Source organism: Athene noctua, chromosome 6, assembly GCF_965140245.1.
Source record: "Athene noctua chromosome 6, bAthNoc1.hap1.1, whole genome shotgun sequence".
NCBI lineage: Eukaryota > Metazoa > Chordata > Aves > Strigiformes > Strigidae > Athene > Athene noctua.
In genome coordinates this window covers 37,324,544-37,352,539 of record NC_134042.1, presented here as the reverse complement: position 1 = coordinate 37,352,539, position 27,996 = coordinate 37,324,544, and the positions used below count along the sequence as shown (strand labels likewise).

Here is a 27,996-nt window from a genome sequence, read left to right as displayed (position 1 = left end):
AAAGAAGGCATTCTTATTACTCAGTTTCAGAGAGACATACAAAATACAGATATGTAACTGTATTGATCAGTACATGCAGTAAATGGTACTTTTGTAGAAGGAATGTTAAATGTAGTAGTAGTATGAGAAATAAAATGGAGATTACACAATAAGCCTAAAAAAAGTAAATTCAGAAACTAAGTATTTTTATTTAAAAACCATTAGGAATGTTCTCACTTTCTACTTCACGATATCGACAGCTGTTATGATTTAATATATATCTCATTCGATATCATTACTGTTCTTGAAGAGATACTCTGCCTATAAACAGAAAAGTTTCAAAGTTACACTTATTTTCAAGCCTCCAATTTTAAAATTTATGCTAAATAACAAAAATACAGTGAATAACATTGCTTTAAACAAAATTGTAGAAAGTATTAAATGGCTCTAACAATGTAATTTCTGCCAGATTCTGTTCAGATACCCCTTCCCCACAAATACCATCCAAAATACCATCCACCTCATTCTCCCTCTTGGTTAATTGTCACCCCATTTCTATTGTGGGCAGGAGAAGGAAGTGAGCCATTACGACACTATTTGTCACTTCATGGAAGATCGTGGGGAGTACCCTAGGCCCTGATTTCTGGACCCAGAAGAGTAGATAATAAAGGTCTTTAAAAGTTATACAGTTAGTAGGGAAGATCTCAATGCTCCTACAGGTAGTTGTCACTCATCAGTAAGCAAAAACCTTAAAACAGTTTCATGTTCCTTCGTGCCTCAAGTGGCAGGCAACACTGATACTTTCATTTTAAACTTTTGCTTGGTTAATGAACTGGGGTTTGTTTCATTAAAACAGTGATAGTGTATCCTTGAAGCCCGTACAAATGGTTCTCATCAAGCACATGGACCATTAGTCATTGTGTAAGCCCAATACTTCGTGGCTCTATTGTGTGAACCTGATAGGATCCAGGCCTTGCTAACAACTTCACCATTGAATAGGAGATAAAAGATTGATAAGAGGTGAGCATCCTGCCAAGAAGACACCAGAGGCTGGATGATTGCCCAAGAAGCATGAAGTCAGCAAAAATCTGTGGAAACTGGGGGGGAAATAAAGGCAGCAGAGGGAGATCACAACCACCATCTCAATTCAGGACTGAAAAAACCTTGCCTCTGCCCCCCCCCCCGCAAGGAGTATGCGTGCTAATTTACATGGCAAGAGGCTAATTTAAATATAACCAATAGCAAGTGGAATGGTAATTATGGACCAATGAGTGTAAACTTAGATAGGTTTTTACTAATCATGTAATAGGATAAATAGGCTGTAGTTGCTTTGTGGAGTTACCACCTAGCACCCAGCTTTGCACAAGTATGGAATAAACTATTGTCTCAGCTCTGTGTGTGAAATTGGCTTTTGCACACCAGGTAGCAAACCCTGTTTGAGGGACAACAATAACTTATTAATAATGTTCTTAGGAAATTCAAGATGAACAGCAGTACAGCAATAACTTTACAGCGTCTGAATTCTTGTCTGAATGTAATGCTGACCCTGCTTCCAGCTGAAGGCTGAACTAGATAACTTCCTGAGGTCTTTTTGCAAGAGGAATTACTCTATGATTGTCTTATAGGATGTACTAATTAATTTATCTGTGTATTCTGAGGAGAATTACCAAAGAGCTTTCATTCATCATTACAGAAAAGTGTTCTGTTGTGCCTAGGGGGGTGTAAGCAGGATGGAGAGTGATGACCCCCTTTCTGCAGGCACTTTCTATGTCACAGCAGAATTGGCAGGGTATATAAGATGTGCAGACTGCACAGAGCAAGGAGAAACAGATTCTGGTAGTGATTCTTGTCCTGTTAGTGTTGAGCAAAGTTGGATTATGCCCTTACTTTATACACAGAATCAGCTGATCCCATAAAAGTAGTTGCTGGGTTTTTAATTTTCACCATAATTACTGCTCACCAGAATTGCAGATACTATTAGTTGTTATCATGACAGTGGGGGAAAAAGAATTTAAATCCTTATGTTAACAGATTCTTTGGGACTACATGAATATTCAGATGTCTTTAAGACAAAAAACCATAATCATCTTACCAGAAAATCAACTGGATCATCTGGCCTGATCCTACAGCATTCATTTATCCCTTGCATAAGTGTTGGCATGACATTCTTCATTAAATAGTTCCGTAGTGGAAGGGACTGGGCCTCCAATAACTCTTGTTCTTGTCTTTTCACCTCCTCCAGATGTTTATTCTACAAATAATTAACAAAATCATAAAAAATACGGTTTATAACATCAACCAGATAGCACATGACTAAATAATAATGGTGACGTAGAGAAGAATATACTGTTAGAAGCTGTGGACAGAACTTTAAAACTCAGAACTTGACAGGAAAAACTATAAACTGCTTATTAAATTTAGAGTACACAGCACACTGAAGACAAAGAATTGAACATGATGAAAACTGAAATAATCTCCTTAGTAAAATAATTTTATTTTTTCTCTCTTTAACACATAAAAGGAGGTTTACTCTGAAGTCTTCCAGTGGTCCTATTTCTGTAAGATATTTGGCAAAATGGTTGGAATACGCTCCAAAAATTAGTACTATTGCAAATGCTGATGGTTTCTTGAGGGTTCTTTGAACTGGAGGGGAAAGAAAATCTGATTCTTTAAGGAACTGTAAATTGTGTTGGGTTTTTTTTTGTTTATTTCTTTTAGGTTTGGTTTCTTTGTTTGGGTTTTTTTTTTTTATTTCATTGATGTCAGTTTTTGAGGGGGGTGAGAGTTAAATAGACTAAACCCACAGTGAATTACATCTTGTTTACACCAGCTACATTTATTCTTGAATTCAGGTTAAATCTGATACAGTTATTACATTCAAAAAGTAGGAGGGATGGGGAAATAAAACTGCTGCAAGTTTTTCTTTTTTCCCTTTAATAGCACTTAATACCATGCATACTTGGAGTAATTTTAGCTAGCAGATTACTCAAAAATATTTTTATTGTCCTTTTTTCTCTCATTCATCAGTAGTGAAAGGGAATGAAAGGGCTCAAATAAATGAATTTCTAATAATCATTAAGACTAAACTGTGATGTGATGTATGAAAGCTTTGCTTGTGCTTTGCTTCATTTGTTTCAAAGCTTTGCTTGTGTTTTTCTTCATTTGTTTCTCAAGGACTCCTGATTCCTCAACTCTTTCCTTAGGTCCCTTTGTCCGTTTAGGTAAGATCGAAACCGCTCATTAGGCTCCCTACGTAAATCACTGGTGGCAGACTCAAGGCCTTCAGTGGACACTTGGGCAACTCCTAGAATGAGCTATGGGGGGCTCTAACAAAGAGACACCGAGACCCTGTTATAGGGAAACTGGTTTTGCTGGCTTAGGAGGGAGACACCTGGACTTCACAGCACACGCTCTGCAGAGAGGGTCAACTAGCCAACACTGTGAAGAAGACTACTTACTTCCTCCCCCAACCACTGCAGACCCTCACCCTATTTTCACTACACATGCTCAGATTATGCAAATGAATTCTGGGAACTCATTATCATAAGACACCCCTCTCTAGAAAATCTAATGAATATCTATGATCTGTGTGTATGTAAACTCATGTCCCTTGCTAACTCTTGGGAGCCCTTATGGCGGAGAATCCCCAGGTCAACCCCAGCACTGCCAATAAAAGAATATCTGCTTAACACTTCTATTGGATTCTGTCTGTTAATTTCTTTGTTTCCGTAGCCTGAGTCATATATAGATACAGCAAGCAGACGATAACTCTGAAGACTGCTTTTCTATGCTCAAGGCGTAACACAAAAGCAATGTTCAGATAAAACTGACATACTGGTATCTGGAAAATATATTTGCTTTATTCACTCAATCCAGGAGTGCTATTGAATAAATACTGCAAGTGGGTTTTGGCCACTACTAGGAGACAGCAACTAATCTAGAGTCTCAAGGGCAAATGAATAGTTGCTTAGATTTCCTGAGCATTTGCCTATTTAAAAGGGTAAACTTAAGCACACATTGTATTTAAACACCTACTTTAGCTTTGAATAATGCACAGTTTGCACTCTTGAAAGTCAGATGGTTTTGGATTAAATAAAGCTAAAAATGTGTGAACTACCCTTACTAATCTTTTAGACAAGTTTACAGCAAGTACATCATACTATTTCATGTTAAATGAAGCTGTAAATAAGCACAGAGATAACAAAGAAAACTTATTTAAAAGCCAACATCAGAGCACTGTAAATGCTTCTTTAAAAGTGAGTAATTTCAGGGTATTATTTCCCCATGGATGTGTATGGGCATTCAAGTGTACGAAAAGGATTTCTCTGTGGAATGATCAGTTTGTTTTTAAATAGCTCTAAAAGAAGACAATAGAAGAACTGCCTTCTGGTGAAACAACCTGAGTTTGGGTGTGAATTATAGTATGCATTTCAGATTATTTACCTAAAATGTCCTTAGGTGTGGCAAAGTAAATAAGGAAAAGGCATCATGTGCAAATCCTGTGAGGTCAGGTGGCCTGAATACCAAGTACTTATTAGCAAACAAAAAGCATCCTTCCGGCTGCGTCAGGTAGTCCTCACTGAACTGAGGACTCAGCTCTCAAAGGCGTTTCTCTTGCAGGCTCAGAAACCTTTCTGCAATGAAGACTGGAATATTGAATAATGTTGAGTTAAAAATCTTGTTTGAAAGGCGTGATAATTAAGACTTGGTCAGCTGCTTAGAAGTGAGCAAAATGCAAAAGTTCTAGAAGACTGGTTATGGAAAACCATCATAGATTATAATAGATATTTATAAATGGTAAAATGAAAGAGTTACAGCACAGCAACAACAAAAAAGCATTATATAAGTTTTTTAAAGACACATGAAAAAAAATGCTATGTCTGTAATCAAAAAGTGACTATATCCTTTAGACTGGGCCTCAAAATGCACTATGAAGATAGTGAAATGAGGAGCTAGGAAATTAAAATAGGATATAGAAATTAGACACTCAAGAAATGAAGGTATAACTTAGAGATAAAGATGGAAGACTTAGAGATCAGGCTACGGACTAGAGGCCTATTAGTTAAAAGATAACTAAGATTAAAATAGGATAATAGATCATAGTTGATGGGCCAGAGAGCAGAACAATATGGAAACCTTGATTGATGGAAGCTGTGAGAGAATGCTTCCTGATGGAATAGGAATACAGCCCTAAAAACTGGTCAAAACCAACCCTATGGTCTGGCCTGAGTCCAAGAGGCTACAGAGACTGGGCAAGAAACCGAGGTAAAAAGTTCAACAGTGAGAAAGAGGAGCTACTTTATCTCTGCGACCCCAGCCCACGACCACTGGGACACACTGCGCAGACGCAACTAGGAGGAGACCGGGGCGGAACATATGAAGATGAATTTCAGGCTCATTATAATATGAAGCAGGGGTAGATCATGCATATGTATAGGCACATTATGAATATGTAATGCGTTGTAGCACAAAGCCAAGACAAGGTGCCACAAGAGGTGTGCACGTTTGTGGTGGAGCAATCCCCTGTGCACCTCAGCGCTGAATAAACATACCTACTTTATAACCTTAGAGGTTGTGGAGGTCATGTTTACACAAGTCAATAGTCTAACCCAAATCAAAAGTATGATATATAGAACTAGAGAGTTTATGCCACACTGTTGTCCCTAACCCAGGGCTCTTCACCCTGTGTGCAAAGAGCCAATTAACACACAGAATCAAGATACTTACTTGTATTTATTACAGCTCTGTGCGGAAAAGGGTGCTAGGCATCAGAAGTGGCCAGCACACCAAGTTATAAATGTGCTCTATATTTACTTGATTCTGAACACAAAAACACAGGCCTCTATACATAACTGTTGGATAGTATTTTATCACAGTATCAGCTATTGGCTAGGGGTTTTTATCACTTTCATTTAAAGTATGTACCTATTAATGTATGTATGCTTAAAGGGAGAGGGGCTTCATGAAGAGGTGAGTAGCTTAAGATATAGAGGTGTGGCTTTCATATTATAATGAGCTAAATTCACCTAAAGGACACAAAAATGGAGACTGTCCACTGCATAGTTTCAGATCACCATTCTGTTGGTCATAAATCATAACAATGCAATAGTTCTACCTCAAAACTAAGAACCATAAATTTGTTTATAGAAATAATGATTCTGGTTACAAAACACAACTTAGATTCTGAGCTGTAGATCTATAAGAAACATTGCCTTTTTGTCTTTTGCTAGATTTTTGCTCTTTTATCCTTTTTACAACCCCACTTTCCAAGTGTGTTTACATAACAGATTGCTGGAAGCCATCTAAAACATAAATAATAATCGTTTCCCAAAAAATATGAACTTAAATAATAATGGTTTCCCCCAAAAAATTATTAACCTACCCACTCTTCCCAATTTGCCATCCTTTCAGCTCTTTCTTCTGCTTCTTTACACTCTCGTTCAGCTTTTTCTTGAGCTTCTTTGAGAAGGCGGTCCTCAGCTGCTTTGCGTTCCAAATTCTCCTTTTCTGCCTCTGTCAAACCATAATTCCGAGGTTCCCCAATTTCTTTGATGATCTCTTTTACAATAAATCTGTTCTCAGGGTCTTCAAATTTGGCTACATCTTTTAAGCAATAGAAGAGAGAACTTCTCAAGGTTTTTGTCAGTTATCAATGGACATTAGTAAATAACTGCAAGACCTAAAAATATATGGTGTTCACATTGCTTGAATTTTCAAGTATAAGATGATGTTTGTAGTTCCTTATAAATGTCAGTTTTTTGCTACACAGAATTAAGTTTTCTACATCTGATTTTCTTTACTAGTTTCAGCTAAAATAGTTTGTCTTTTTAAGATGATGTAAGGGAGAAATGTATTAAAATAATTTTTACAATGATTCTGTTCAGTTGCGGCTTGCCTAAATTTTGAAACTTAAAAATGGTAATTCAACTATCAGAGATGCTCCTGTCACCAATCTTATGTCAATTTATCGAGATTCGTAAAATCATCAGCTTTTGACCCTGTCTCCCTGACAGGTTACACAATAGGTTGTTGGGATTTGGCAACAAACTCCAAAGTTTTCTCTCATACAGATTTACAAATACACAGACCTATCTCTAGTTGAACTTACTGTGTTATATCTACAAAACAAATCTGTAGCTTCATGTATGAACAAAGAGTCTCGGCAAGGCCTCCTCCTTCATTTAATTCCTTCTTCCTTTTAATTGCTAGAGGCTACTTGCGTGTAAAAAATTAAGTAAAATTAAAAACACAGAAAAATGTCTCTGGGGCTTCCTAGGCTCTGTATGCATTCAGTGTGGGAAGGCACCTGGCAGAAAGGGTATAGAAATGTGCACAGAAAAGAGGAAAAGTGGGCATTTCAGGTATCCAGATATTATGGAGATAAAGGGCTTGTTCAGTGATGAGGGACTGGAGATGTAAAGGCACAGAAGTGGGTAAGGAAGCAAGCAGAGGAAGGGGAAAAACCAGAACAACAACCAGAACAACTAGACTACAGAATTTAGATGAGAATCCAGTAGTTTCTACTTCACAGTCCTCTGCTTTATGGTTATTTTGAAAGCCATTGGAAAAGCATGCTTCCCATTTCCTTCTAATCACTAATTTAGACAAAAGATCGTTGTCCAATACTGACACCATTATTCCAAGAGTTTAAGCATTTTTGATTTGGACCTGAAGTCTAAACTCTGCTAATTAATTGAGAAGAAAAGCTAACATAATTCTACACCATAAAATTTCTTTTAGAGATTCTTTCTGCTTTCAAAAAAATCAGGAATTACATTCCTGAAGTATTCAAAATTATAAGAATAATACATTTTCTGTGTCAAGCAGTCCATTGTTTCTGTAATTTTACCTGCACCTGGCTATAAACATTGCAGTGCAAAACACTTCTCTAGTCATTGAAAGTATTGCTCAGAACTCTCTCAGCATTGCATTTGAAGTCTCAAAGACTGCATTTTTTTCTTAGATGGCCAAACAAGATTACAATGCAAGTATTACAGCAATCATAATTAACTGTATTTATCCTCAAAAATAAACACCTTTTAAATAAAAAATGAAGTTAGCACTGATGCTAATTGAGAGGAAAGATCACCAGAAAAGGAGTTCATAAATTAAGATCTTCAAAGGAAATTGCTGTTGTAACTTTAACATGCCTTTTTGTAGATGATCTAACATGCCTTTGTCACGATCCCTGATTTGCAAATAAGAAAAACAAGACACAAGATAACTGATGCAGCCTTCATGCAGTGAGTCACTGTAGCAAGGTAGGGTTCCCAGAATCCTGAAGCCCACTCCTTTGTATTAATCACATTTCAGACTCAGAGAAAATAATAATCATAAAAGCAATTCATAAAGCCATATGTAACGGTCTTCTAAAACTAAGGTGGAAGAAAGATTTGATTGAGTCAATATTTAACAAATCAAGCACAATTTTTTAGCCATTCCCCATTAAGTTCCTTGAGAATATAACTGAGAAAGTTGGCTTTCTGCTTAAATCTGATACTACTTAATTCTATGGATCTGATAATCCAGCTGGAGCATCAGCTAGAATGGAGGGGTATTGGCAGAGCTGAAGGTTCCTCACTGAAGTTACCTTTGTAATCTGTCCTTACCGTTTTACAACAGAAAGCTATATGCTTTCATACTTCAGTAGGTAACAATTAGTAATGTGAATATAGGTAAAGAGGCAGTTCCTGAGATAAACAGCACCTAAGGATGATGCTCCTTTGAAGATGGGAATCAATACTATAAGCTCAATATGAATATCATCTGTAAGTCACTGAATGTCACAGTTGTGATTATCTCAATAATTAAAATTAGTAGGCCAGTAAGTTTCCTTATTTGGAATGGACTAGAGTTTAAGAGTAATTGGACATAATTCTTAGCAGAAAACACTGCAATATTCTACCATAGAGTATACACCTTATAGTCCCCACCAAAATAAAACATGGTCTTGGACAGGGCTACTACTTGCTTGTCCAGAAGTGTGTAAGATAAGAATATGACCAATTGACAGCATCAGACCTTAACATCTACCATTTCTTACACTTACTTTCTGTAGCAGAATTACCTCAGTTCTAAAATTATTATACTAACACACTGCTTTTTTCCACTGCTACGCTTCCTAACACCACACGTATGGTATTATTCTCAAGGAAAATCTCCTTAATTAATGGAGATAAATTAAAAAAATGTAGGAAATCAATTATGACTGAGGCTATTCAACAACTAACTTCTCATAACTCATCTCAGTTGGACATTCCTAGTATCAGCAGTTTGATTTTAGTCGCAGGGTTTTCCCCTTGTTCTTTCTTTTCTTCACCCCCCCCAACACCCCACGTCCCTCCTTTTTCTTAAGAATGCTGACACCCTGATCTCACTGCTTTTAAATAATCTGACTACAGTAACCTTCTCAAGATTTCCCAGTGATCACAATTTTATAGACAGTGTGTAGGGAAAACAAGTTTTCTCACATACAGGTATAATGCAAAACAGTCCTAGTCTTTCACCTTTAATTTCTAATAATTTTCTGTTATGCTTCAACATTTAGAGATGACCTATATATTTTTTATGGCATCTGAGGATAAGTCTAAAGAAAAAATGTAAGCACTATAATATTGAAAGTCCATGAAAATATACTATTACACCAATCTGGAAGGATGGCAGAGGTATGTAACTTAAGTCAGAAAATTATTTTGATCGTTTAGCCTACAAAACTGAACAATTAAACCGCCTCTTTTTAAAAACACATTAAGTGTAAGAGAATAATTCAGAATCCTTATGTGTATACAGATAATTTTGCAGATATATAATTAAATGCTTGTTGTATATGTATTCTGCAGTTAATTAACATGAACATTAATAATATAAACATTGTTTATATATGTACACTTACTATATGATCTTCACAAGTGTTAAATTTCTAACAACAAAATTTTTTTACTCATATTTTATCTACTCATTTTAGTATTTCATACCAATAAACTGAGGATGTATTTCAAGTTCATCAAAATAGTTGAGAACAGTCTTATCATCTGTGTTTAACTCTCTGAAGAGATTCAGAGATTGCAGGAATCGGTCCTGGGTATAATGAGTTCCAGCAACAATTCTCTCTGGCAGATTTATTATTCTGTTTATAAGGAATTCATCAGATGCGCTCAAAGAAATAACAAATTCTGTGAAGAAGAACACATTATCAGGTCCCATATATTATTGTTTTTCCTCTTTCTTACCTACTTTATGTTAGTAAATTTTAAACCACAATTGAACTAAATAGATGTGAATTGTATATATCTTTATAGAGAATTTAATTATCAAATGCTTATATTCAACTTCTCCAGTCAGAGCAGTCCAACAATATTGAGACATGTTTGTAAAGAAGCTACATGTTCCAGTTCTACCAAATTCTTTCTTAGCACTCAACAAGACTATTTTTGCAATAAGCAGCACAAAAATCTTAAGAACAGCAATGCAGTCCAAATTTTCTGCGAAAGCTATCATACAACCAATACATGTAATAAGTATATGAGGGAAAAAAAATTCTATGAGTGGTGCAGCCAGAGCAGCAAGATACACTGGAGAATATAACAACTCATTTGTTTTTCAAGTCATCAAAAGTCATCACCCTGTACTGTGATTTTTAATCTCACAAAGAAAGATGTATCTGCTGAATTCAAGTAAATTTTTAAAAAAATAAAATCGACTAGTATATTAAAGATACTATGCTACCATACACCATAAAATTGTGTCGATGTTATTTTAGTACTACTGTTAGACAAAACCACCAGAAATCTTTCAAGGTTCCATAAAAAACCCGTCTCCTCTCTTCACTTCAGAAGTCTTATATTTCTGGCTTCATTAGGATGAATCTTGCAGTATTTTATTAACTCAACAATCAATTTGTATTTATTAAATATGACTTCATATAATTTATCACAATATATTCTGATATTTCCATTTATATCATTACTCAAGACTACTGAAACCTGTTAATTTAACAAAGCCAGGAAGTAGTTTTTCTGACATCAGAGAGAAATTTGCAGAATCAAGCACAGACACAGCCGCCCTCCTTGTTCACTTTCAAAGAAGAGGGCAGCAGCTTTACACAAATCAGATATTTATTTTATGTTAAATTAAATATGAACAGATGGAGTGATATTTTAGACTTCTCGTTGGTGGCAGCAGTATTTGAAAACTCCTCAGTATATTTAAAAAAAAAAAAAATCTATCAAACCTACCAGGTGTGATTAATTCATCACATTTAGGTATTTTGCCTTTTATTCCTTCTTCTTCATTTTCACTTTCCACTAAAAAGAAATGGTTGAGATTTTCATTTGAAGCAACAATATCATTATATTTACTAAAAATGTGCCCAGTACAAACACAGATTTGTCTATATTCAAATTATACTAATTGTTGGAAATTAATCTAACCTGGACACCAGTTTGGAGAATTCAGTAATTCACACTGGCAGCCACCAGAATTCTACCTTGGGACACTAACAGGTGTTTGCCTATATAGCAGAAGTATGCACATGCCTACAGAATTTTAAGATGTGTCCATACTGCTGTCCTGACTCTGGCCTCTTCTCCTGCCAAGTAAATTATTCTGCCAAAACCAGAAACAGGGCTCAGAAGAGTGAGTAGAAATGTTTTACAGTAGTATGGTTAAAATGGTTTGTGCCACTGTCTGCCATTCTGAACAGTCAGTAAAACTGCCTGAAGAGCATCAGCTAAGCATGATAATTTACAGCCCAGCATATTAAACTGAACAAGACTGGTTTTTGTTTTCCTTCAAACTTCATGATATAATTTATGTACGAAGATGATTCTTGGTTTTAATGCACAGACAGTGCTTGCTCACAATTTGAAATGTATGTCACAGGGCTCCTTTGAAGTCACACCTACTGTAGCTGATCTAATATACTCACTGTAATCTGGCTCACAAAACATGTATCGGTGACCTGGATGGGTCTCCTCATTAAGCAGCCCTTAAATATTATGAAGAAATTCTGCCTTAGAGCTTGCTTGAGTGGAGTAGACCAACACAGAACAAGAGATCATCCTCCATATTTATGCACTTACTTAGTAAGTTGCCAGCAGAGATAGTCTGAAAAGTATTTTGTGCTTAAATTAAAGAAGGTGCACTACAATCATTCTTACATTTTAAGCATCAGGTGAAAACAACTTTGTTTTACATCCTGCACTTCAGTCGTTACATTGATGGCACATTTCAACTACTGTGACACTGGGAACAATAATGATAGCAATAAAAGTAAAAGCAGCAGTACTTACAATTAAAAAGATCTTTTGCCTGGTCATAGGACTCTGGGAACCCATCTAAAATATATCCCTGATTCCTACAAGGCATAGATTTGAGCTTATCCTTCATAAATTTAATAACATACTGATCATCTAGACAACCTAAGACACAAAAAAGGTTACTAGGTACTTAGTTTATGGAAAAGAGATATCTGACATTATTTTACTAACATTTTAATTAATTTATCAGAGAAACTTCTATCTTACCCTAAAAAAAGTATGTATTTTGAGTTACTATTCATATATTACATGTTGTCTGAATGTAAATGTGTAGCTATAAAATGAAGTTACATTTGTGTTTACAAGGATATAAATATTAAAACTTTAAGGACACTTAACAGGAAACTACGTTTTTTTTTCGAATAATGCAATCAGATTTTACTAGAAGTAGCAAAGAAATATTTATAGAAAAAAATGTGGCAAAATTATTTTCTATTTACAATTAACAGTAAGACTTAAAGATAGTCTTGCAAAACACACGTGAGATAGGCTTTACAAGTTTCATTTTCAGATTAATAGATTGAGATATGACATGGTTCATTAACTTGGCCTACATGGTTGAGCAAATACATGGGAGTAAAATGTTTGGTTTGGTTTGACATGATTTTTTTGTTCTCTTGCAACCATTGACTCCAGTTTGCTACTTTATTTTGCTCCGGCTTTTAGAAGTCTTAAATATTTATAAACCATTTAATCATAAAAGTTTGTTACTATTTTAAAAGGCGCATTATTATTTTAAACAACAAAGCAAGGCATGCAGAAGAGATGCTGCCATAGATCTTATTACGGAAGGTTTTGGGTGCATTATGAGTTCATTGCTTTGCAGATACACAAGATCCAAATCAGGTAAACCTTCAGTGACAGCTTGCATTTATAAGGAAGATAATTTATACAGCATGAAAAATGTTAGGCGCTAAGTCAAAAACTGCATGACTTTATCCATATATAGATGATAATTAGTACTTTTCAGTAATGGCAATTTTTATGGACCTTTTCCATCTGCAGACTTTAAAATTCTTTACAGGCTTCAGTAAATTCTATCTACTTTTTAGAAATGGCCAAAATGAGGTATAAAGCACTTAGAAACTCCCCCAAATCTCATATGGCAGTGCACTAATTCTTTTTCATAGAATAGTTTTCTTCTTTGAAAATTTGGTAAAGATATGCTTCACTAACTTTTTACATTATATAAGTTATGCTCCCTGTTATGAGAAGAAAACATGAAGTTTTTTAAAAATACGGCCAAAAATCTAATGCTTTTGAGTATACGACTGTTACTTATATATCAACTTACAGGGTAAAAAGAATTATAAAATATAAAATATATAAAGAAGTAGAAGGATGGAACTTCTACAATTAAAAAAGCACCACAGTGTTTAAAAAATATATCACTTTTGATATACAAGGTATATAATGTATGATGTAAACCACTGCATTTGATTATTAAATAAGATACATACAAATGGACAGGGCATGTTTCTTGCTTTTAATAGGATGCATAAGTTCGAAAGCACCAATTTACTTCCTGATTTTCCATTTGCATAGGATTGCACTAGTTACCTAAATCGCATTTTAGTACTTTGTATTTCCTACCTGCATTCTGCTCCATCCTTTCTTTTATTCTAGATAATAACTCGTGTGCTGCTTCTACATTTTCACCCTCCTCCTCTTCATCACTTACTCCCTCTTCTCTCATACTGTTAGAGTCCAGTTCTTTAGAAGCCACAATTTTCTCCTGAATACAATATCAGAAATATGAATAGGCTCAGAAATTTCATAGCCAAATTTCTTTTCTACACAGATGTAATAAAAGGACAAAAAAAAAGAAACAATTTCATGTATGCTCCTTCACAGTGAGATACTGAGCAACCTTCAGTCTCTAAAAAGAGTTCAGTGTATCCCCCAGAGGTGATCAACATGTCAAAAAAGACGTCCATTCTAAAATAATGGAATTATAACCAATTTTTAAATTATGCCATCATTTTAAAAATCACAGAAATTAAAATAATAGTAATATTAGAAAACAGCAACAGACCAGATTTGCTATTGTTTCAGAGATCACATCATTTATCTTAATGTGATGTAGCTTGTAGTGTTTGCAGAGCTCTTCAGCAATGGTAGATTTGCCAACCCCAGGAGGACCATGAATGCAAACTTTGAGAGGCTGGGAAAAAAAAAAGTTAAAGATATGACATCATTCAAACAATATGGATGTTTTAATGTGAAAGGAACAATATTTTTAGTATAACTAGTAGAAAAAACAATTATTATAATTAAAACTGAAAATATATTTTAGTTTTATTCATTTATTTATTTCTTGTTGACTGTCTCCTGTATCATCCACAAGCTTTGAGTAACACAGTTACTTAATTTAAATTTACAACTTTACCACTAGAGAAAATGCACGCTTCTATTTAGTAGACTCACAGACCAACTTATAGTGGCACTATTAGTATCTGAATGATCAGAGACAAAACACAATATCATAAATAGGCTGCAGTGAATTTTGGAATGAGGTGGCAGTAATTCTACTAGCAATAGCTCTTTATCCCAGCTGAGGTAGAGTTGCTGTCATCACAATGGTTATTTTGACCTCAAAAATTTCAGATCCCTCACGATCTTAAGATATTATCAATTTCACATTTCAGCCTACCTAGCCAGTGGATGAGTAAGTGTAATCAAGATTCCAATATACACTTATTAAATATGTTATGCAACAAACTCAAAATCATGCATCATTAATAGCCCATCATAATTCAGTAAATCTAACAGTGCAAACTCTGCAAATTTAATAGGGACAAAGGTCTAGCTAGCCTTTCCTCTCCTTGCCACGTTTATATTTTGTACTGAATTCTTTGAATTACATGCATACGTACTCAGACACAGCAGTTCAACCCAAACACAGCTCTGATAATCCTTTCAGATGTACACAGGAACTTTTAACAACCAACCTCAAATGATAGTTTGTTTTACACCTCCTGAACTCTTGTTCAAACTTTGAATAAGATTTAGACATGCTGAACAGCTTTATCTGTTTATCTATCGATTTACCAGTCAATACTTGAATGTATGCAAGCATTTTTCTGTACCTTTCAATAATCTCCCCTATACATGAATACATAAGTTCTAAATATTAAACTAACATATGAAACAGCAAAGTTGCTTAGTACAGGGTAAAATGAAAGCTACATTGCAATTGAGTATCCTGGCTCACTAAATATATGAAGGGCAGAAAGCACTTGCTTAACTACTGACTGGTATAAAAAAGCTTAAATAAAAGATACACTTACGGTGTTCTTGAAGCAAAATAGACCAGAATGCCACATATTATGTACAGAAACTAGTTTCAGAATAGCAGCTTCTCCATCAGGAAGCTTATTTGCATTTACAGGGTTTCAGTTTTAGGCATAAAAGAAATAGAACAGTGATTATTGTTTTAATTAATATTCCCTCTTTTTTAAGTTCTTGGATTTAATTTTCAGTTTTTATGTTCACTTATTTTGCATCTATATCAGTCTTCCATGTATTTTTACTTAAAGAATTTAAAGCTAATTCTATTGGGAAAGAAAAGAAAGACACACTTTAAAATAGCATACGCCAAACCATTACCAGTAATCCTCGACTTTGCTTGTATTCATTGACGATTTGTTCAATGTTCTCCACCAGTCCTGCCTGAGCAACCCACTTAATGTTGAAAGTCTCTTTCAGAAACATAGATTCCATTCGCAGGTTCACAAGCAACATATCCAAATGCATTTGCTGAGGGAGCAAAGCTACATTTATTTACAGACTTAAGCTATGCATGTTAAAGGAACACTGTTATCAAACTAGCGACAAGAATGGAGGGGTGAAAATAGAAAGACTTAAAAGCATAGGGAAAGAAGACTTGCACGCAAACCAAACCAGACTTTTAAAAAATATAAACATTTTCAAAGTATATTTGTATTTGAGTAATCTCATGAACTATTAGAACATGAAACATTAAACAAGTAATCTGTACAATACAAAAGTTTCATATAATTTCAGGGAATAACCGCTTACATAAATTTATCAAGTACCATCTTAAAACTATCAGCACTGTAATTTGTTTATTTATCCTATGAACAGTTTATTTCAGATAAATAGATGAATACAACATAATTTATGTATGCTGTGTTCATCAGCCTTGGTAGCCTTGGTAGCACCTCATTATTAACTTTTTTTTGTTGTTATCATCATCATTTTGTGTAGGTTTTGTGAGAGTGCTCCAGTATGCTCCGTGCAGCAGTAACATCAGTGCTCCACTGCTTTTCTAAAGCAGGCTGTAACTCCTCAAAACAGTCTGTTCTATGATGGTTAAATTTTAGTTTGTTTATTTTCTACATGTAAACTCACTATATTTTTAGGCATGTTTTAGAGATAATTTTTTCTGGTGAAATAAAAAATAAATTATATATTTGATGATATTATACTTTTAATTTACATACTTAAGTAATAAAGGGGAGAAAAGTACTAACTGTTAACTCTTTGCTCAGGAATGCGTTTTCTTTTGGAAACATCTCAATTTTTCCTGGTCCAACATTTTTACTGATACACTATCAAGAAAAAAAAAATACACTTATCAAATCAGATTCTTAGATAAAATTGTACAGGATTTCTGCAGATAAAATATGTGCTTTGAATTTTATGTTACACCATACCTGAAAAATCAGTATACTGATTTGAAATAGATCAAAGAACAATATATTAACTTTAATGTTAGTATTAAACACTGTTGTTCTGCTATAAATCACTTCCTCTTTAGTACTTTAAAAAAAAAAAAAAACAAAAAAAAACAACCCAAAATCTTAGAAAAGTATTCCAAAGCTCTATGTACAACTTCTTACCCTTAAGAACTGTTTGGAGACCTATTTTATTTCCCAGCACTTTCACTTCAGGTTCTTGAAGTATTTAATTGTGTTAACAATGAGAAAGGTTTTTCAGATCAATGCCACCAATAACACTCCATATTGCCATTTTAATTTCATCATTAGACAGAAGTTGTTAGTTCCTCATACAGCCTTTTAAAATAGATCTAAAACCCCACTAGATTCCATAAAAGAAAAATGGAAATACAGCATCAGATCAAATCTACATATATTCCAACATTCTGTTTCCAACAGTGTCAATTAGTGGACACCTAAATGAAAGTCAGAATGGGAAAAGCATATGTGATAACGCCTTCCAGATACTCTTCTAATCTTCAACTATTTTCAGCTCAGAGACTTCCTAAACTAGAAATAGCTGCTGCATATTTAAGTAACTCAAGGTATTTCTCTCCCATGTACCTTTCCAGTCTTGCCCTGGCTGGTACAGCTCCATGCCAAGACAGCTTTCCACAGTGCTCTCTGTAACACTCTCTCCACTGGCAAGTTCCTGTCTCTACAAGAACTGTCCACTTACTCCTGCCCTCTATTTTCCTTTTCTAAACATTCACATACTCATGAAAGTACTCTGCCACTTTTCTTAGGGTGCCTAGCTGCTTGTCACAATTGAAAATATTGGGCTGTTATGTTTGGTCGTGTAACATTTGTTCTATCTACATAAGTTTCCTATTATATTGTATTAGTTGACTCTCACTATCAGTGTATACTTTGTAGTTCAACAGTGTCATCAAGACTGTTTCTAGACTTAATTTCAAAATGCTTGGAAAAACAAGGCATCTTCCTACAAAACAAAGCAAAAAGCATTTTAAACACTTCGAGTATCTATTATAATTACTGTACTGTGAATCCTCTAACAATTCACCAGAACTTTTTCTTAGGTAAAATTTCTACTTAAGTTAATGAAAATACTGCAAAAGTTAGTTCTGCAAAATCAGGTCCAAACAGTTTATTTTGGTCAGAAGTCTTTGAGGATTTAAAGATAATTTTCTATGTCATTTACTACACAAGATAATTCAGGAAGACCTAGGAACATCTTCAGTAAAATGTATAGCTTTTAAAACCTTAAAGATATCTGAAAAAAAAAGAATCAAATCTCTTACCTTTATTAATTCTTGAAGAGTGTGCATAGATAGATCTACTGCAAGTATATAGTGAAACCTTGGCCGGTGGTCTGCTATATTTTGTAACACTCTGAAACGTAGCAAGTACAGTCGGGACCAGTAGTTAGAGAAGTACACTGGACTTTTGTTGTTAAATGCATTTCAGAAACAGTACACAGAGTTTATAAAATCCTGCAGAACTTGTCAGAGCATGACATCTTCATGTATATTTTCATTAATAAAGAAGCACAGCTAGATATTTTATTTGGAAGGAAGGTCAAAGGATAAAAACCATCATCTGTAGAAGATATTAATTTAGCCTGCTGTAGAGTACCTGATCCATTTCCAGTTCTGTGCCAGTTAACTGGTATCACACTCTAGATCAAGCATTGCTAGTCATTTCTTAAAACCATAGCACCAGTGCAAGACAGGTAAGGTTTCCACAAGGCATATATAGTACTAAAGAAATGGAAGTATGTTTGACTCAGTAAGATGGGCCAAAGAGTGTTCTTAAACTCACCCACCCCAATTTAAAAGCCTCAGTACTCTCTAGTAGATTTGGATTTGTTTTCTAGCTAGGTATCAATTATTGCTAAGGGGATTTTTTTTTTTTCACTTACGCTGCTAAATCAAGAACATGGATGGTTGGAATAAAATTGTTTCCATCTCCAAAAACAGGTATTGCAGGAGTCTCACTAAGCCAACCTATCTGGAAATACAAAAAGAAGTGAGGAGGAAAAAGTTACTTTTAAATGGCACCAAAAAAGAAGCATTTGTTTACTAGGCAAATCTATATATTCAGAATTTAAAGTTCAGTTTCTTGAATGATTAATGGAACTGCAGTAAAGGAAACAATTCTTGAGAAACACTGACTGGCAGCCTACTAAAAACAATAAACTTAAAAAAAAATAATATTCTTTGATCTTGACAAGGGTTATTTTATATCCCAAATGAAATGCTTGGGAAAAAGAGAAAATAATGTTGAGAAGAAAGCTATTTTTCCTGACTCTGTTGATATCACAGACATGTCACTGTAAAGAACATATGGAGATACTCTTCAAAAACGATGTAAAACACTAAAAAAACATATAGACCCGAAAGAAGTGGAAAATACTTCCACTATAGCTAAAACATTTCAAAGCCTTCAAATAATCAGTTTTGTTCACAAAAGTATTAAGCTTATGATACCAAAACTACTAAAAATGCATTCAATTCCAGTGCAGTTTACACCTAGAAATTAAATTAACCTCCAGAAATAACTGGATGTCTACCTTGAAAAAGTAGTGTAAGACTCCTTCCCCAGCTCCATATTGATGTCCTGAGGCAACAATATAAGTTGGAAATTTATGTTTGTTCTGTGAAGTAAAATCAACAAGAAAGTTTTTATAAAAATATGGTACTGCAAATGGGATACTGGCTTACAATGAAACTTGGGCACTTGTAAAGTGTGCAAATTATATCACTTAAAATTTGTAGCTAGATCAATTGGTGCATATCCTGTAGTTTCATAAGTCATAATGCTAATATGTTCAAAAAAAGCATTGCTCAATCAGAAGTGACCTGTCTACATTTGAACTGAAATTCTAAAAAAATTTTAAGAGTTAAAAGAAATCAGATGTAAATCAATGAACAGGATAACTCATGTTTCTACTTTCTATTTCTAAGAAAAGTAACTCTAAAATTCAGGAAGCTACTTTTTTTATTGCATTATATTTACATTTGACTTCCTAAAGAAGTGGGAATTGCTAGATTAATGATTTTACAATTGCTTTACTTTCATTTTGAAATATAATTTAAAAAAACATAAAAATCCATTAACTGTTTTCCTCACCACACATCACAATCAACCCACATATTTTTTGCTGAACATTATTACATAATGACATGAATTTGCCTGTCTTGACTGCCTGTTTATGTAAAAAGTTACTGCTTACATTAGTGTTGAGGATGGTTATACAGAGAAAAAAAATATTTTAAAATCATCTTAAGGAGAAAAACCTTCAATAAAATATTTTAAACTCAGACCAGTCACTTCAAAATTTTTAAGATGAAACAAATTGTTAAATAATTCTCTGTGGAGAGCTTTTTGGCAGAAAATGGACATGGCTCGACGATGTCCTTGACTGAAGAATAAAGAACAATTGAAGAAAGTTGGCAGCTGTGCAACAAGAAAATGCAGAGTTGCAGAACTAAAGAACTGATAACAAGGATGCCGACGGTAGAGTTAATCTTTTAGCTTAGCCAATCAGTGTGTAGACTAGAGCGTGTGAACAGCAAATGCACAATACGTTGTAACAAATTATTATAACGCAGCCTGACTCCTGCATACTGACATAGCTTTGAAGATAGTATAAATTCTCAGTGTTAAAAACAATAAAGGTCTCTGTCTGTTGGCACTGTACAGAGAGTTCATGCCTCCGTCTCCTCAATTCTCATGTTGTAAAGATCCTAGACATTACATATCTACATGACACTGTGTGAAAGAACCTGCATTTACCAGCAGAGGGAATGAATGCCCAGATTTGGGATCTACTTTTTTTTTTTTTTTTTTTTTTGAATAAATGCATATTTTGTTATAATCTTTATAGGATTTCAGAAGCATAAAACTAAGAACACAGCCACAAAGCATCATGTAAAGGGATGACAGTGTATTGTATCTGTGTATGTGTTTTTATCTATCTACTTACAAAATAAAACTTTGTAATAAAAACTATCTCAGTTGAATGCAACAGCTTGGTAGTAACACGAGAAACATTAAAATTAGAAGACACTACAGAGAGCATAAGAGCTCCCCCCATACTTAGTTTGCTGGGGTAGTACCATGACAGAAACTGTACCCCAAGACCCAAGAGCAGCAGCTCCCAGGATTGCTCTGGACAGACTGCAAACATGCCTCAGGAGAAGACATGCTGTAATTTCCATCTCCCAGCAGGAAAAACCTGCTTATCGTGAAAGCACAGGAGGTGCTATCATCTCCCTTTATGAAGAATGTAACACATAAGGTTTTCTTCCATTTACCTTGCAGTAGTTTCTGCAGCAGCCGCTTACAAACTAGAGTTTGGCACTGATTGCTATACTTCACTGAAATACAAACCTCTGAAACAGGTTCAAGTCCTCTAAAAATATCTATTTAGTGTCACAAGTCACACATACGAGGAAGACATTACTGGAGATGACTTGGATATACTTAATTTTAAAAATAAGACAATTATTAGGCAAGCTTCTGTTACACGCGGCATGTTTAGTCACAGGTGAAGACCTTCAAGTTCCCCTGTAATATTCATTAAAGCCACTAGATGTCACATTCTAGCTGTTATTATCAGTTCTAGGGTTTGATTATTTTTGTTTTGTTCTAATAAAATGCTTGAAGTAGGAAACAGGTTTAAATGAATGGATGCAGGAACTGTGATGGCACTGAGAACAGAACTGGGAGATGAAGAGATCTTCCATCTGTGGTAGGCAGATGTTTCTCCAAGGATTCTGAATTTGGCAGGACCCCAGAGTCAGTGACTTCTGAGAAAAGCTACACAGCCTGAATGCCCTGCCACAAAGGTGAAGGTAAAAAATTGCTAGTGGTAAAAAGCAAAGACTGCTAGCTCACAACTTAAGCAAAATATATGTGGGAGATACACTAACTCAGAGTGGTGAAATCTTGCTTTAAGCACAACAGCCATTAAATGCACTCTGAACAGATATGAAGCCTAGGAAACCCTTCTATTCTTAGGTGCAAGATCTCTGCATGACTGACACAGCTGCTGAATCCTAGGATCTCCTGATGAGCTCTCTGCATAAGAGTGGTAACACTGTAATTTCTTCCACAGATGGCACGTTCCCTAGATGACATTGAATTTTGAAATGAGTAAGAACTGTAATCCATAGGTCTCCAGCCATTACAGGAAACTACTGTTGATCTGCTGCGAAGGACAGATGCTTTGGAGCCTTCCTGTTCTGAAGTGCTGATGGAAACTAAACAGGGGCAATGATACCCATTGAATCTGCCCCTGGAGTTCTGGAGGAAAAGGGCTCCTTTTGAAATGCCTACAAGAGGTATATATTAAAAATATTCAAGATGTTTTACTGTGTACTGCTACACAACGTTCCACTGTCTTCTCAACAGATATTCAGCCTGGCAAACATTTAGCAGCTAATTGTATTAACACCCTTGTTATGTAGTGACTCAGTGCTTTGGACTAGTCAGAAAAATTGAGTCAATAGTTCATCTGGGCGTTACTGGTGGCAGAAGTTATTGTGAGCTTTGGTGGATGCTGTTTATAATCTGCATGTTTCTAGCATCACAAGTATGACAGTGTTCCATAGCCTTACAACTAAGAGCAAGAACAACTTACCACTGATTTTTTCAAGCTGTAAACCAAATTTTACTGACACTCTGTACTATTAAACCCATGTTAGATTAGAATATAATTTCTAGTGCTATTTTCTCAGCAGGACATAAGATGATGAGTGTATACTCAAATCAGAATAAAGGGTTTTTTTTCCTCCCCCGCTCTGTAACTAGCCTGATAAATTTCTGCAGTGGACACTAAATGATATTTATTATGGGAGACTACTAATGCACAAAGAGAATGACCAAACGACACCTTCATCATATGGTGTATTTCACAGTCTTCCAGTTCTCTTTCCCAGCCTCCACAGTACTCACTAATGACAACAGTGTCAATTTTCCTAGTTGTGAAGCACAATCTGAGCCACTGTTGGTATTTATTTAATAATAGCTCTTAAATACAAAAGAGGCATGGTCTGTTCTCTAGTAAGACTAATAGTCTAATCAGGTCAAAACAAAGCTGAAGGAAGTGATTTTAAAACACATATAAAGTGATAACATATATTCTGGTCATTCTGGGCCAGCTCTATGGCCATGATTTTTAAAGTGAATTATAGGGTGGCATGAAAGTCAACAAGGCCTCTGCTCCAAGAACACAAACTATCCAGGAACATGCTAGGCGTGACCAGAACATCTAAGTATTTAAATGAGACGTAATAACATAGCTTGCTAATATTTAAAGATGCTGCTTTTTTTAAAAGCTACATTAATAATATCCCTTTCCTCTCTATTCTTTCATCCTCAAGTCTTTCCCCACGCAGGCCCCCACTCTAATTCTCTCGGATATAACCGGTGAAACAATGTATTTTTCAAATGAGGTAAGCATAATTTACTCAGTACCTAAGGAAAAAAGACAAAATTGGGTATTTGTATTATGCAGACACTTCCGTTTTAAAACACATTATAGTCTTCTCTATACTTGATATTTTATTAATAATTGATGTTAGCCATATTTATCAAGACAATAACATAATTTTAAAATTTATTTAAATTGTTGGTAATTTCCATTACTAAGATAATACTTTCAGTAAGATAACCAAACAACCTGTTTTTACGAAAAAAGTGCTTTACATACAGTTTTCCCAAGTTTGAGAATGAGTTTTTCAGCATTTATGTGATCCATAAAGTTAGGATGAGATTTTCTTCTGCGATAATCTTCATCAGTAAAAGGAATCTCAGGATCTTCCTATGAAGGAGAAAATGTGACTGTTAAACATGTCCTAAACCAGAACAATTTGTAAAAGCCTGGATGGTTAAAATAAGTTTTTAAAAAATATTTTTAACTTCTGTTTTAACTTTGTTTTCACTTGAAATTCTTAAAATTTCTGATTCTGATACCTGAGGTTAAATATTTCATAAATGTCAGTAGTTCAATTTTCACAGTAAAAGATTTTTAACTACTTTTTATATTTTTAAAATTGTGAAATTTCATTATATATAGCATTAAACAAGCTTGAAAAACTCTATTTCTGTAACACTAAATTTAAGAATTGCAATAGCATGGTTCCTGACAATATTTAACATATATAAAAATTTATTTATGATCTATTTATTTATTTATCTATCGGTCTAGACATTTAAATATGTATTTCATTACATATATAGTAAATACAGGATTTTTTTATGACTGAAGGACAGCACATATTGTAGATAGCGTAGGCCTTACCTCTTGTCCAAGCAGTCCCTAATGTCTGCCTGTATTATTGTAGCACCGTGCCTAAACTGCTTTGTTCAATGGAACAAAGTTAACAATTCTGGCAGTAAGTAGTGGTTCAGGGTGAAAGGATCATGAAAAAACCCACACCTGCTGACACTAACTTTATTAGCTATTGTTGAAGTACATTCTGAAATACTTTATTTGTATTTAGTTAATATTTTCCATTAAATGGAAATATTCAGTTAAAAAAAAATAACATCAATGTTTTCATGTTACTTACAGGGTCAGGGAGCTTGCTTTTTGCCCAGCTCATTATTGTTGAAATGAGAATGAATAACTTTGGTGTTGCAAAATGCTCCATTTCTGTATGTAGGGCTGTTAAATGAGAGCAAAAAATTTAATTAATTGTAAACTGTATTACTCAAACTGTATTTTTGCTTTTATACAAAGCTCCTGTATAGACATTTATACCATAATATTCTATGTGATATGAATTTTTGAGCAAATACTCTTTAGGTTGGTATAAAGATAATAAGTGAGAAAGAAAACAAATAAATAATGGTAATAAAGAATCAAATTATTGGGAATACATATTATGGGGGAAAAAAACCCAAATCTATACTAGGAAATGATTCATCTTTATTGACTGATAAGATACTGAAAGAAAATTAAAGTGTGGGTTTTTTCATGATTGAAACAGAAAATCTACATCATTCAGGTAAAGCTTCCTTATTTCACTTTAGAGCAAAATAATTAAATGTGGTTTATGTAATTATGATGTTATTATAGTATAAATATTTGAAACAGGAAAGCATAATTTAGTTTAACTATCATATAAAGAACAATATTGCACTGTCACCATAAAAAGTTTTCAGATGCCTATTAGACTTTGGATAAAATAATCAGGAGAAAGTTTCAGAAAGACTGTTGGCAGTATTTTTTGTTGGACTTTTAAATCAAAATATGTTTAAAATACTTATATAAAATATTGAAACATTATTTGAATACCACAGGAGCAAATTTTCTACCCACCTCCCAATGCAAATAGATAAAATGATGGTTGACAGTTATTTAGGGAAATAAATAACTGCCTACACAGATATGTCATTTAAAGTGTTGGACCATTCCATGACAGCTTCTCTACCTTATGAATGCTAGAGTGTATTCCATGGTTCCTTGCTAATTAATTGAACAACTCATGCATCATTTCTCCATCAAAGAACCCAGTTTTATATTACAGTAAACTATAAATCCCACATAATTTAATTACTTATGATAAATCCCAGATAATTTCATTATAAATCTATGGTAAATTTTGATGGCTGTATAGCAACCAATTTACTATTCAGTTGATAGCTGTACTAACCAGAAGCAGCCCATATTGCTTCCTCAATTTGATTTGCATCCTCAGTGATATTATATAAAATAATCTCACACTCAAGCAAGTGGCTTAAGAGCTCTTCTCGAGAAGAGACCTGCGGAAAAAAATTAGTTAGAATTTGTCATTGAAAACAAAGAAGAAAAAAATATCCAAAATTCCTTTTGTTTTCAAGTTTAACTTACTGATAGAATGTAGTTTTCTATAACACTAGATATTAGAATAATTCATAAGACAGGTATCAAACTTTAGTCAGATACAAGTAAAATGATGAAATGTAAAATGCTGAAACTTCTAATTTACATCACACATTAATATTGTTCAAAAAGATATACAATTTTTAGTGGTATTTTAGGATTCTTATTTTTGGTGCGGTTGTATCAGAAAGTATCTATTGACTTTTATAGGTATTTTAAAGAAATATCATTTGGCAGAATGGAGAAGACAAAAGATGACCACTTCCTTGCAAAATAGCTTCCTGTCATTTTTGTTAAATGCAGATTGTCTGCACCACTTGAGCAAGTCCAACAAATACCTTGGGCAAGAGCAGTAATTAAGATGAAATACTGCCAGCCATAATTTTCTGATTGAACAGTTCAGCTGTATAGAGGTTTAAATCAAAATTTTCAGATGTTTGTAGAAATTCTGGATAATCAATTTGAGACAGAGGCAATTTTAGTTTCAGAAAACTGAATCAAGCAATAAGCAATAACATTTGTATAAGCAAGCCTCCTTCAGTTATCTAAACTCTAGACATATCTTTATAGAAAGATGTAGGTATTCAGAACAGTTAGCTGCTAGTGAAAGCTGTGCTTTCAGTGAACAGTTAAGAAGTGGGACACTAATTTTGAACAGTTAAGAAGGGGGACACTAATTTTGATTCCACACCACTGCGTTTAAAATGGCGATAAAAGACACAGAGAAAACAAGAAAAATACTTGAGGTGCATGTTTTGAGGGAAAAAACAAGCAGACCTGTGGATCATCAGGACCGATAATGTCCTTGTCCACAACTATATTTTTTTTTTAAATCTATTTTGAGTCTGAGTTCCTTCCTTTTACTATTTGTTTTATCAGACCTAGCAAGGAAGAGACAACAGTGTGCAGGAAGCAGAAGGAATAAAACGCATGTATACAGCTTCCAGCAGCAACAAATACCATTTTATTAATGCAGGTCATTTTAAATGCCTTGCAGTACTTCTAATGTTTTTTAATGGCAATCTGAAATAAGACACTTACTGCGTATGCTTCCTCTGCAAAACATGGTTTAGTACTCTCTGGTTCAGAAAGGGTACCCACTATTTGGTAGACTCCCTCCTTTGCTCTACTAGAAACTTCAGCAGCTGAATCATTTTCATCTTTCTCCTCCTCTTCTCCTATGCTTTCAAGTGATGCCCCAACAACACATTTGGATAAATACTGTAACAAACAAGACATACATTTGTATGCAAATACATGTTGAAACCTACACAGCTTCTCAAGATATTGGGAAGACACCAACAATGTCTGACTAGCTTAATTTTGTTGTAGGTAGTGTAGCTCAGAACACAGCTTTCCATTGAACAGGAAAACGTTAGGGACTCCTCAGCCTCAGCTGTAACGTTTTGTCTTGACTCGTATCCTACGCCTCAAAGTCGAAGACGCTGGTGAGTCCCTGTATGCCTCTTTGCAGCCTGGCTCTTCCCAGGCCGCTGTTCCCTCAGAGGCATTCTCTCTCTCTCTCCACACTGAAGGCTGTTGCCTGAGGTCTCCCCGAACTGTTTTGCCCACACCTCCTGCTCCTAATTCTCTTTTCTTTCTCGTTCTTATCTTAACCCCTTCTCGCCCCAGTCCCTCTCCTCAGTAGCTGTTTGAGGTGACCCCAGCTACCCGGCTGGCCTTCCTCCCGGCCGAGCGCCCTGGAGACGAGCCACGGCTCCGGGCCGCGCTACCGGCCGAGGGCCAAGGCGGGCGCTGGCCGCGCCGGGCCGGGGCAGGCGGGAGGGCGGTGGCGCCTCAGGCAGCGACCGCTAAGGAAGAAGCGGCGGCCGCGAGCAGCTGCGGGCCGCCCCCCGCGGTCACCTCGCCGATGCTGCGGCCGCAGTAAGAGTCGAGATGGTTAAGGAAGACGCGCCGGCTCCGAGCCGGCCCCGCCGCCATCGCCGCAGCCTGCCACGGGGACGCGGCCTGTTGCTACGCGACCAGCGGCGGCTGCGCAGTGGGCGCGGCCCGGCCCTGCGGCCTCCCCCGGGCCACCGGCCGGGCGCGCCTGGGGCCGCACCGCCCGTCAGGGCCGGCATCAGCATAATGCCGGGCGCCGAGGGTGCATCTGTGCTCTTTT

At 35.4% G+C, this 27,996-nt stretch overlaps 1 protein-coding gene across 4 annotated transcripts; it reads right to left on the bottom strand.

Annotated features, from left to right (window-relative positions):
* Positions 1-20: 20 nt before the first annotated feature.
* On the bottom strand, positions 21-27,824 carry AK7 (adenylate kinase 7). 4 transcript variants are annotated; one of them, XM_074909275.1, is made up of 18 exons: positions 27,738-27,824; positions 26,916-27,095; positions 25,666-25,774; positions 24,580-24,674; positions 23,718-23,828; positions 19,572-19,655; positions 18,921-19,009; positions 18,301-18,391; positions 16,793-16,870; positions 15,906-16,055; positions 14,332-14,460; positions 13,890-14,031; positions 12,270-12,398; positions 11,214-11,282; positions 9,954-10,151; positions 6,362-6,582; positions 2,072-2,230; positions 21-300 (listed from the first exon to the last, which is right to left on the bottom strand). In XM_074909275.1, the coding sequence occupies exons 1-18, from the start codon at positions 27,813-27,815 to the stop codon at positions 262-264; spliced, it is 2,151 nt and encodes a 716-aa protein (XP_074765376.1). In that variant the 5' UTR covers positions 27,816-27,824; the 3' UTR covers positions 21-261. The 4 variants fall into 4 exon arrangements, with proteins under 4 accessions (XP_074765376.1, XP_074765377.1, XP_074765378.1 ...); XM_074909276.1 differs by lacking the exon at positions 16,793-16,870; XM_074909277.1 differs by lacking the exons at positions 11,214-11,282; positions 12,270-12,398.
* Positions 27,825-27,996: the final 172 nt, after the last annotated feature.

Excerpts from the sequence above, each read along its gene's own strand:
- AK7 (XM_074909275.1), bottom strand. The coding sequence starts at position 27,815 with ATGGCGGCGGGGCCGGCTCGGAGCCGGCGCGTCTTCCTTAACCATCTC. Across the intron at positions 14,461-15,905 it reads AGCAAAGTCGAGGATTACTG|CCTCTCAAAGTTTGCATTCA; the intron begins GTAATGGTTTGG and ends TTTTTTTCCCAG. Across the intron at positions 10,152-11,213 it reads TGATGAATTAATCACACCTG|AATTTGTTATTTCTTTGAGC; the intron begins GTAGGTTTGATA and ends TCTTCTTCACAG.